Source organism: Sander vitreus, chromosome 11 (assembly GCF_031162955.1).
Source record: "Sander vitreus isolate 19-12246 chromosome 11, sanVit1, whole genome shotgun sequence".
Lineage (NCBI taxonomy): Eukaryota > Metazoa > Chordata > Actinopteri > Perciformes > Percidae > Sander > Sander vitreus.
Window position 1 is genome coordinate 31,753,184 of NC_135865.1, and position 12,613 is coordinate 31,765,796.

A 12,613-nucleotide genomic window follows, 5' to 3' on the forward strand; every position below is an offset into this window, starting at 1 on the left:
TTCAAAGATCATATATTTATTTATTATCAGGATACAAATGGTTCCGTGAAGTCGGTTAAGTAAGTAAGAGTTAGAGATAAACCCACAGCGGCCGTCTCTCCCACGGCCCCCGCCTGCACCTGAACTGCTCGTTACTGCCGCCTTCCCAACAGCTGCTGATCTTAATGAGTCCGTTAAATAAAAGCCACTCAGCTGGAACTCAAACAGCAGTTAACATTCACATTAATCTGCTTTTAAACCCTAAAACATGCAGTTATTATTCATTATGACAGGTATTAATCACACTGAACAGTTGGTCCAGTATTAATCAGTCAGACTCAGATTATTATTCTAAGTGTCTGACAACATTATGGGATGGATCCCTACAGAGATAGACCTTTTAGTTAAAGAGGAAGATCCTTTTAGTTTAACATGAAACAGCCCCGAAATCACCATCACCAAACTACACCAGACTCCATGTAAATAATCAGGACTTTTAGCGTGTATAGAGCCAGCATATCTCCACCAGACTCCATGTAAATAATCAGGACTTTTAGCGTGTATAGAGCCAGCATATCTCCACCAGACTCCATGTTTGGTGATATGTTTTCCCAAATGAATGTACAGATTTCTAAGCTTTCTGTTATATGTCTAGCTAGTGTAAATGGAGCACAAGCCCCTCTGGCTGCAGTCCCTCCTATCAGAGGGTCTCTGCTGCGTCTCTGATCCACAGGAATCCCAGCTGGGTCCCGAAGTTGAGTCCGTCTCTGACGTGGGAGAAGAAGTCTTCGGGGTGACACGCGGTGCACGGCGTCACGCAGGGGCGCCCCGTGTCCGTGTGGTCTTGAATGTGTTGGGGCAGGACGCCGGCGCGCTGGAGGAGAATCCTGTGGACGGAGGTTAGAGTCGGTCAGGAGGAGAATACAACGTCTGCTCTCGGTTTGTGGAAGACTTGGGCTTAGACATATTTTTTTTTGGGGAGGGGGGGGGGGATTGTGGGACTGTGTGTGTGCGTGGTGGCTGGAATTCTGCACCAAGGCTGAATTTCGGGAACAAGACTTAGGGGACCACTAAGGTCTATATAAAGAGACTTCAGATACAGTATTAGGAGACCACTAAGGTCTATATAAAAGAGACTTCAGATACAGTATTAGGGGACCACTAAGGTCTATATAAAGAGACTTCAGATACAGTATTAGGGGACCACTAAGGTCTATATAAAAGAGACTTCAGATACAGTATTAGGGGACCACTAAGGTCTATATAAAGAGACTTCAGATACAGTATTAGGGGACCACTAAGGTCTATATAAAAGAGACTTCAGATACAGTATTAGGGGGACCACTAAGGCCTATATAAAGAGACTTCAGATACAGTATTAGGGACCACTAAGGTCTATATAAAGAGACTTCAGATACAGTATTAGGGGACCACTAAGGTCTATATAAAAGAGACTTCAGATACAGTATTAGGGGACCACTAAGGTCTATATAAAGAGACTTCAGATACAGTATTAGGGGACCACTAAGGTCTATATAAAGAGACTTCAGATACAGTATTAGGGGACCACTAAGGTCTATATAAAGAGACTTCAGATACAGTATTAGGGGACCACTAAGGTCTATATAAAGAGACTTCAGATACAGTATTAGGGGACCACTAAGGTCTATATAAAGAGACTTCAGATACAGTATTAGGGGACCACTAAGGTCTATATAAAGAGACTTCAGATACAGTATTAGGGGACCACTAAGGTCTATATAAAATCATCCAAAAAGCAGCATGTCATGGGACCTTTAAGTTAACAATAAGAAAATAAATTTTTGATGCTTTCTTGACACTTGAGCCTTCGTCTCGGTCGTTAGAATCCAACGTTTTCTCTGTTTTTGGAGGACTAGGGTGCACGTATTTGGCGGGACAACAAAGTCACTCTCTCTCTCTCTCTCTCTCTCATATATATATATATATATATATATATATATATATATCTCACTCTATATATATATATATATATATATCTCTCTCTCTCTCTATATATATATATATCTCTCTCTCTCTCTCTGCTCTCTCTCTCATATATATATATATATATATATATATATATATATATATATATATATATATATATATATATATATATATATATATATGGGGTCCTGCATCACCCTGTTTATACTAGGTCGCCTGACTTCCTTCTGCATGTCCTGTGTCCCAGTTATGTGGGTTATATAGGAATTAATCTCACATGTCCAGCTCTGTCTCCACAGCGCTGTGGAGGAACGTCTGTGGCTGCACCACAGATGCATTCTGGGATAGGAGAGCAAACTCTCTGGGTTGCTTGGAAGAGATGAAGAGTGATGAAGTGATGATGACTCTTAACTTACTTATTTCAACCCAAAACACAACTTTTTCCTAAACTTCAATAAGTAGTTTATTTGCCTAAACAGGTTCTGCACTGCAGGCGCACTGATCGCTAGTGCTGCGGGGCATTCAAATATAACACGCAAAAACAATATGAATAACCTTTCATAAGATGATATTCAAACTTTTTTAAGAGATATTAAGATTGGTGCTGCTTTTGGATGTTACCTGGGAAAGAAATGCTAAAACTAAGCAACATGGAATAACATTTCAGATTCATTTTTACAATTTGTGTACGAGGACTTCTCTGTACCGTCATAATCATTTCATAGATTAGACCCCGTGTGTCAAACCCAAGGCCCGAGGGCCAAAATCTGGCCCTTTGCAAATTATGATCCGGCCCGCATATGAATTTAGGATCACAATAACATTTTTGCTTGCCTAGTTTTTGTCGCTATTTCTGAAGTTGTTGCCACTCATGGTGCTTTTTGTCCACGTTTTTAGCCACTTTTCCCGAGCTTTTTTCCGATGTATTTCGTCGGGGGGGGGTTTAAGATTATTTTTTAGGCTTTTTCCGCCTTTAATTGACAGGACAGCTAGGAGAGAAAGGAGAGAGAGAGGGGGGGAAGACACGCCGGAAATCGTCACAGGTCGGACTCGAACCCTGGACCTCTGCGTCAAGGCATAAGTCTCTCAGTACACGTCCGCCTGCTCTACCCACTGAGCCAACCTGGCCACTTTTCCTGATTTTTTTTTAGGCATTTATGTGAACCAAACTGTAAGTGAGAAGAGTATATAAAACATGCTGTAATACAGTCAAAGATATTTGACTTTTTCTAAATAAAAGCATGTCAATAAACTCTACATGTCTGGCCCCTTGATGTGATTCTCATGTTCCAGTGTGGCCCTTAGTGAAGTTGAGTTTGACCCCCCCCCCCCCTGCATTAGACATTGGTTTGGTCTGATCAAACCAACAGGCCGGTAGCTTCAGTGAGAAACTAAAACCTGTGCACACAGCGTGCACTTCAGAGCTGGAGGAGCTGGCGCCTGCAAAATAGAAAGTCTTCATGACCCAACGCTGGCATGAAACGACCACGAGCTCGTGTGGTTTCTCTTTCTCAGGCCAACTCTTTCCTTCTTGAGCTGCGTCTCTCATCAGTAACCTGTCACTGCAGCGCTGCTCACCTTCATGTCTCTACTACATCATCACATCCCCTTCACCGTACCCCCCCATCATCACATCCCCTTCACCATACCCCCCCACATCATCACATACCCTTCACCATACCCCCACATCATCACATACCCTTCACCATACCCCCACATCATCACATCCCCTTCACCATACAGAACGTACCCATGCCAATCTCTAGGTATGGTGAAGGGTATGTGATGATGTGTGACTGATATTTTGCTGCTGCAACACAGCAAATTTTCCATCCATCCATCCATCCATCCATCCATCCATCCATCCATCCATCCATCCATCCATCCATCCATCCATCCATCCATCCATCCATCCATCCATCCATCCATCCATCCATCCATCCATCTATCTATCCATCCATCTATCCATCCATCCATCCATCCATCCATCTATCTATCCATCCATCCATCCATCCATCCATCCATCCATCCATCCATCCATCCATCCATCCATCCATCCATCCATCCATCCATCTATCCATCCATCCATCCATCCATCCATCCATCCATCTATCCATCCATCCATCCATCCATCCATCCATCCATCTCATCCATCCATCCATCCATCCATCTATCTATCTATCCATCTATCCATCCATCCATCCATCCATCCATCCATCCATCCATCCATCCATCCATCTATCCATCCATCCATCCATCCATCCATCCATCCATCCATCCATCCATCCATCCATCCATCCATCCATCCATCCATCCATCCATCCATCCATCCATCCATCCATCCATCCATCCATCCATCCATCCATCCATCCATCCATCCATCCATCCATCCATCCATCCATCCATCCATCCATCCATCCATCCATCCATCCATCCATCCATCCATCCATCCATCCATCCATCCATCCATCCATCCATCCATCCATCCATCCATCCATCGTTAAATAACTTCATTAAAACCTTAGTATATAAGTCTGTAATAGGTTCCCTACAGCCTTCCAATTCAGGGCAAATATATATTATTATAACAGTTAACATCCACAACCCAATGATGTTCAACAATATCAGATTCCATTTCTGTGCAAATCAGTAATCACAGATATCCAAAACTTTTAGATAATTAGATCAATTGTATTGCACTAACGACACCATAATCTATTTTTCCTTTGTATAATAATTCCAACATGATATCATGACTTTTCCGGGGTTTTTTCCGTCTTTTTGGGGCAATTTTTTCAATGTTTTGGTCGCTTTTTTCGACAATTTCTTCGCTTTTAAAAAAAATAATCCATGCAGACATGTCCCGGGACTTCCCTAGACAGTCGGAGATCTCAACCCCCCCCAATGTTGAACCCAAAGTTAGGCCCTGAGAGGCGTGATTGAGATGAACACGGAGCCCGGCCAGGCACAGCCCCTCTCCATCCCATGGGCCCAACACCTGTGGGAGTGAAGGTCAGGGCCCTCGAAGGACCGACCCGGCCAGCAGAGGCTTGCTCTGCACTGCTCAGCAGCACTTTATCCTGGCCTACATTCAAATGGTTTTGTTATTCTAACAACCCCATTTGTTATCTGTTTCCTGTAACTGTTTTGAAGCGTCGCACATCTTCTCGTATGTTTGTGGTTTAGCCCTCTACTCCAACCTTCAAGAGACAGTACCATCTCTGAACTCTGAACGTTTGTGTGAAACAGGAAATGATTGGTTTCGTGTTGGCATATACCATCCAGAGGTACCAAGCAGCAGCTCGCAAGCAGAATTAAACTTTGCAGCAAAGATGAAGAACATCTTTCAGCAATCATTGTGATTTTTATTTACAATGTTGTGCTCGACAGGGATTACGAGTGCAATTGTGAAGGAGATTTTAGTTGCTTTATCGACATGGCGGGGCCATCTGGTATTATATTTGTTTTGCAACTCTGGACGGACAAGGCATGTCTACGTAGATGCAGATGTAAACCCTGTTTGCCAAGTTGTTATGTAGTTTATCACGTTATCAAGGCAGCTTTCATAGGTCTGCTGTGGGTTACCTCTCTGTTAATCGATGGAGACTGGTTGGTTTGCTGTGAGATAACTCAGGGACCTGATCAACAGAAACAGTTGGCCTGCAAAGACAAAAACGACCTCACACATGAGGAACGGACAGCCATCTCTAAAGTCAAAAACAAGTCAAGGGTGAGTTTTTCTTGCATTCTACACATCACGTCAGTCTGTGTTACGGGTCAGTGTTTAATCTGCACACGGAGGCTGAGAACTGTGGTTGTAAAAAATATTTTATTTCTTGAGATCAGGATTTTATTATCTTTTGGGTTTGTGATGGGTTTTATCTCAAGATGGCGTGACAATAAACCATTTATATATGTTACACACACACACACACACACATACAATAATACAATTGTATTGCAACTAAGGCTGATTCGCAGCTTCTGTTGCATCTTTTTCAGTTGATCGGAATGTTTCTACTCTTCGGTATCGTCGTTGCGGATGCCGTTAGCTCATCAGTTGGACGGAAGAAAAGCTGTGGCCGCTCATGCTGTACGGACTCAGGTTGTCGCTGTATGGACTCAGATTGTTGCTACACAAACATTTTGTATGAGAAAGTGAGATTGGATGTGGAGGAAAATATGCTGAAAGAGATTATGACAGAAGACGCAAAAGCAGAGTTGAAAGACGAACTAAAAAAGCGTTAGGAAACGAGGAGAGCCACTACAACACAGGTTTGTCTCTGATTGAATGTCAGCTCTCTCAACATAATATCTGCTCAACTCACCATCAATATCTGTATCAGTTTCCTACAGTTTAAACCCCCAAGTGTAAAATCATCATTCATCATTGTGAAACTTTCCTTCATTGTATGAAACTCTTTGCAGGGGGAAGAACAGCCACTCAAAGGAGACAATGGTAAATACATTAGTGCCTGCATGCCTTTCTGTCTGTCTGTCAAAAAACCATGGCCTAAATATGTAGATATGTTTATATGTTGTAGAAGAATGGGTCCCTCTCCTATTGACTCTTTCACCAACAAGACACCAGGTAAAGAATCATCACGTGTTAAGCTTCATATCTCTGTCATTTTCATCTAGATTGCAGTGGCTTTATATGTTTAATTTATTGTAACACTTTAGCACACAGTAGCAGTCATCTGTTTGAACCTTTTCTGGCATAAAGTGCTCACATTATGCTCATTTTCAGGTTCATAATTGTATTTAGAGGTTGTACCAGAATAGGTTTGCATGGTTTAACTATCAAAAAACACCATATTGTTGTTGTACTGCACATTGCTGCAGCTCCTCTTTTCACCCTGTGTTCAGGTCTCTGTTTTAGCTACAGAGTGAGACCTCTCCCATCTTTGTTGGGAGTCGCACATGCTCCATACCTAGGTAAGGACTACTAGCCAGTCAGAAGCAGAGTATGAGGGCGTGCCCTGACAGTACCTAGGTAAGGACTACTAGCCAGTCAGAAGCAGAGTATGAGGGCGTGCCCTGACAGTACCTAGGTAGGACTACTAGCCAGTCAGAAGCAGAGTATGAGGGCGTGCCCTGACAGTACCTAGGTAAGGACTACTAGCCAGTCAGAAGCAGAGTATGAGGGCGTGCCCTGACAGTACCTAGGTAAGGACTACTAGCCAGTCAGAAGCAGAGTATGAGGGCGTGCCCTGACAGTACCTAGGTAAGGACTACTAGCCAGTCAGAAGCAGAGTATGAGGGCGTGCCCTGACAGTAGCTAGGGAAGGACTACTAGCCAGTCAGAAGCAGAGTATGAGGGCGTGCCTGACAGTACCTAGGTAAGGACTACTAGCCAGTCAGAAGCAGAGTATGAGGGCGTGCCCTGACAGTACCCTAGGTAAGGACTACTAGCCAGTCAGAAGCAGAGTATGAGGGCGTGCCCTGACAGTACCTAGGTAAGGACTACTAGCCAGTCAGAAGCAGAGTATGAGGGCGTGCCCTGGCAGTACCTAGGTAAGGACTACTAGCCAGTCAGAAGCAGAGTATGAGGGCGTGCCCTGACAGTACCTAGGTAAAGACTACTAGCCAGTCAGAAGCAGAGTATGAGGGCGTGCCCTGACAGTACCTAGGTAAAGACTACTAGCCAGTCAGAAGCAGAGTATGAGGGCGTGCCATGCTAGCAGCTAGGCGAGCATTATAACGTGTGTTCCAAAGTGACCACGTTTGTCTCTGAACTAAAGGCTGGACTACAATAGAGCTGTTTGGAGCAGTTGGTGAACAGTGTTTTCTGTTGGAGATGGTAAGTCCCTTTGGGGGGGACTTTGGGCTTTTTCACTTTGTAAACCTATAACATGCACAAAAAAGATATATATCACACAATAGAGGAAAGGGAAAAAGCCAAAAAGCATAATATGAGCACTTTATCAAAAAAAACAAGAAAATATGGTACAAAGGAGAGGAGAGGATTATGTGACAACTTCATTTGTTCTCATTTCTTTTCTGGAAATGAATCGTCCAAACTCACAGTATGAAACTCTTTGCAGGATCAAAGAATTGATGTTGAAGCACAGATGCAAGAGGTAAATCTACAGTATCTACCATCTGTCCACCCAGGAGGTTTACACCACCACAGCAAATATAAACTCTGTACATTTTCTTTTATTATTCTGTATTCCCGTAAGAACAACTTCCACTTGAAATTGTGTTTTCTCAAACAGGTGGCTTGCTTATTGGCAACAGAGAATCAAGGTCCATCCTGTGTACCAGGTCCGTCAGATTCACAGGGTTCATCAGATTACCCAGGTCCGTTAGATAGAGTCCTACAGAATCACAGGGGCCGTCAGCTTCACAGGGGCCGTCAGATTCACACGGTCTCTCAGATTCACAGGATTCCTCAGATTCACACGGTCCCTCAGATTCAAAGGGGCCGTCAGCTTCACAGGGACCGTCAGCTTCACACGGTCCCTCAGATTCACACGGTCCCTCAGATTCAAAGGGGCCGTCAGATTCACACGGCCCCTCAGATTCACACGGTCCCTCAGATTCAAAGGGGCCGTCAGATTCACACGGTCCCTCAGATTCACACGGTCCCTCAGATTCACAGGATTCCTCAGATTCACAGGATTCCTCAAATTCACACGGCCCCTCAGATTCACACGGTCCCTCAGATTCAAAGGGGCCGTCAGATTCACACGGCCCCTCAGATTCACACGGTCCCTCAGATTCACACGGCCCCTCAGATTCACACGGTCCCTCAGATTCACACAGTCCCTCAGATTCAAAGGGGCCGTCAGATTCACACGGCCCCTCAGATTCACACGGTCCCTCAGATTCAAAGGGGCCGTCAGATTCACAGGGACCGTCAGCTTCACAGGAGCCGTCAGCTTCACAGGGGCCGTCAGCTTCAAAGGGGCCGTCAGCTTCACACGGTCCCTCAGATTCACACAGTCCCTCAGATTCACACGGTCCTCAGATTCAAAGGGGCCGTCAGCTCACAGGGACCGTCCAGCTTCTACGGTCCCTCAGATTCACAGGGGCCCCTCAGATTCACACGGCCCCTCAGATTCACACGGTCCCTCAGATTCACACGGTCCCTCAGATTCACAGGATTCCTCAGATTCACAGGATTCCTCAAATTCACACGGCCCCTCAGATTCACACGGTCCCTCAGATTCAAAGGGGCCGTCAGATTCACACGGCCCCTCAGATTCACAGGGACCGTCAGCTTCACAGGAGCCGTCAGCTTCACAGGGGCCGTCAGCTTCACAGGGGCCGTCAGCTTCACACGGTCCCTCAGATTCAAAGGGGCCGTCAGATTCACACGGTCCCTCAGATTCACACAGTCCCTCAGATTCAAAGGGGCCATCAGATTCATCAGAAGAGGCAGCTTTAATATCGTAAAGATGGGTTAACTATGGGTCACTTTACAACACACTGTAAATAATTACCGACGTCATCGGGGGCGAAGGCCCTATTGAAGTTTAAATGTTTTTTCTTCTTTCTCAAAAAGTTGTGAAAATTGGTACGCCTGTCAGACTTAAAAATATATAGCGATCTGATAGAGGTCTCGTCTTGGCTACTAACTAACAGTTTTCAAAGTGAAAGGCCCCTCCTTTAACTTTCATGTAAAGGCATAACATTGGGTAGGCATATGTATCATGACTGGACTTACAAAAAAGCCTCTTGGAGCCACTTCCTAAACCCAACAGGAAGTCAGCATTTTGAAATAGAAAATTCATCTTTTGGATGATTTTGACCATTCGCAGGCATTGTACCACAAACTCCTCCTATATATTTAACCCGATTGACTTCAACATTGGTCAGTACAATCTAAAGACCTTCACAAAGCTAACTTTCATTTTTGAATCATACACTGTGTGCATAGCAGGACTCACCGTTGGCTGGGCTCAATCCGAGGGGGCGGGATCAAAGGTTGTCTTTCAAATTCCCTCTGCACGCAATAGGAAAGCGCTACAACCAACCAGAGCAACGAAGAAGGTGACATCTTCCTTTTTTAAGAATGACTTCAGAGCCGTTCTTTGTTCTTTTCTCAAAGACTCCCAGAGTCGCGGCCAAAACTGATTCCAAAGACCGCTGTTCGCCAGCAGCAGCAGACATCTTCTTTGTTTTCAAGTAGCAGGGAATACACAGGGAACCGTCGGAACTCTGCCGTCCTTATGTTAAGCCCCGCCCACCGACTCTATATACGATGTGATTGGCCTGACTAGAGTTTGGTTTTTCCAACTCGCAATCCAACGGAGAGTTGCTAGACGACCCTGGCTGCAGATTACATTTGCTGCTGCTAGGGTGCGTCTAGAATTCAAGGCTAAGCGCCTCCTACTGGAAACAGGAAGTTGATGTCCTCTACCTAATGGGTTTACAGGATCCACCTCAAAAGTGTTCAGGAAAGCCTCAAGACCTCAAGATCAATTTGAAAATTGCAATTTTGCAGAAGGGCGAGGCTGTGGCGGCACGGCAAACTTCGATGTTACATCACGAAACAGAAAGTTGTTTGTCTGTCATACATGATGTTAGTCCAGGCCGGAAGTGATCCACATGGGTCTCATGCTTGATTCTCATACCATCATACTCTGCTTCTGACTGGCTAGTAGTCCTTACCTAGCTACTGAGCGTGTACTCCTTACCTAGCTACTGAGCATGTAGTCCTTACCTAGCTACTCCTTACCTAGCTACTGAGCATGTAGTCCTTACCTAGCTACTCCTTACCTAGCTACTGAACGTGTAGTCCTTACCTAGCTACTCCTTACCTAGCTACTGAGCATGTAGTCCTTACCTAGCTACTGAGCGTGTAGTCCTTACCTAGCTACTGAGCATGTAGTCCTTACCTAGCTACTGAGCCTAGCTACTGAGCGTGTAGTCCTTACCTAGCTACTGAGCGTGTAGTCCTTACCTAGCTACTGAGCGTGTAGTCCTTACCTAGCTACTCCTTACCTAGCTACTGAACGTGTAGTCCTTACCTAGCTACTCCTTACCTAGCTACTGAGCATGTAGTCCTTACCTAGCTACTCCTTACCTAGCTACTGAGCATGTAGTCCTTACCTAGCTACTGAGCATGTGCGACTGCCAACAAAGATGTTCCAGCAGTGAGAGGTCTCACTCTGTAGCTAAAACAGAGACCTGAACACAGGGTGAAAAGAGGAGCTGCAGCAATGAGCAGTACAACTAAAATATGGTGTTTTTTGATAATTAAATCATGTAAACCTATTCTGGTACAACCTCAAAATACAATTATGAACCTGAAAATGAGCAGAATATGGCCACTTTAAGTCTAAATCTTGCGTGCAATGTCCAACTGTCACAGAAATACGCAGTGCGAGGGCCCGTTCATCGCTGCTTGCAGCTTTAATTGTTATTGTTATCGTTTGTTTTTACCAAAACACATGACATAAACACATTTATTAGGGATCTCTAATAAGCCATGTATGTTGTGTTTGGGACAAGTGTAATAATGAACTTGTCAGCGCTCTCTGGTGGACAAACTCTGTCATAACATAGCATGATAACCTCACAGAGTGACCTCATGAAGTGGCGTATGTATGACACGTCAGTTCGTATGCCATTATTGGCGTGTTATCAAGACGCACACTCGCTCTGTAGCGTGTTTATCAACGCCGTTTGGCCTCCATTGACTTACATTACCTTGCGATTGCGTGTGAATTGACGCCGTAGCGAGTAGTATGAAAGGGCCAAAATCTGCGTAGGGAGGTTGGTCGGGGACCAGGTCCCGCGTGTCCCGTTTCCTAAAGCCAACGGTGCTGTTGTTGTCCCGCGTCCCGTTCTTCTTTCCCTAAATCCAACCCGAGCTCCAAAAGCAACGTCCCGTTCTTCTGCCTAGACATACACGCGGATGGCTTATAATGCGTACAGACAACATGCCACTTGGCTTTAGAAAGTCGCCCTGTATGTTTACGCAAAGTCATGATGTCCCGTTGCCTCAAACATAAACAGAATATTAATCACTTTTCTCTGAGCTGAATGCAGTTAAATCAATGTAAAACAAATTCATGATTTAGTATTAACCCCCATTACATTTTATAATAATCATATATATATATATATATATATATATATATATATACACACACACAATTTGCCAATTTCCGAGCAAAATATGCGGGGCTTGCATGATTTCATAATCCCCACATTTTCGTTGCAAAAAAGTCCCGTATATCTTATCAGAAAGATGACGTGAGCATCATCTAAAAGCTGTAAACCCGCGATGAAGCCACGATGAAACCACAGTTTTAAAAAGTTCCTGCAATTTCATCGCATAAATATCCCGCATATTCCATCACATTTTTTAAGAAAACGTGACGCATAATTAAGGATTTTAGCCCAAAACGATCACAAAAAAACTCATCGCATTTTTCTGGAAGGACTGGAAACCGTCTGATAGAAGTTAAAGATGAAGAATAAAAAAAGGAGTGTCTGGTTTTTAAAGATATTTTTAAGGGTTTTTCCATTATTTAGAACAGCTGGAGAGTGACACGCAGCACGCAGCAAAGGGCCTCAGCACGGACTCGAACCCGGGCCGCTGGCAAGGACTGAGCCTACATGGGGCGCGCGCTCTACCAGGTGAGCTAGAGGCCGCCCAGAGTGACATTTTTGGCCTTTATTTTCAGACATGAAAGGGGAGAGAGAG

General features: G+C 44.5%; 1 protein-coding gene and 1 long non-coding RNA gene across 3 annotated transcripts in view; one reads left to right on the top strand and one right to left on the bottom strand.

Moving 5' to 3' along the window:
• lacc1 (laccase (multicopper oxidoreductase) domain containing 1) overlaps positions 1-12,613 on the bottom strand; it is a 17,181-nt gene continuing 4,568 nt past the window's right edge. The window contains exons 6-7 of one of the 2 annotated variants that reach the window (XM_078262757.1): positions 5,533-5,607; positions 1-866 (exon numbers count right to left, since the gene is read on the bottom strand). In XM_078262757.1, coding sequence (XP_078118883.1) covers positions 680-866; positions 5,533-5,607 — 262 coding nt within the window. In that variant the 3' untranslated portion in view covers positions 1-679. The remainder of the gene's footprint in view (positions 867-5,532; positions 5,608-12,613) is intronic. The other variant, XM_078262758.1, reaches the window with a different exon arrangement.
• Positions 5,225-6,550, top strand: LOC144525704 (uncharacterized). Its single transcript, XR_013502702.1, has 4 exons — positions 5,225-5,677; positions 5,950-6,222; positions 6,376-6,406; positions 6,492-6,550. It is a non-coding gene; the product is annotated as an uncharacterized LOC144525704 (long non-coding RNA).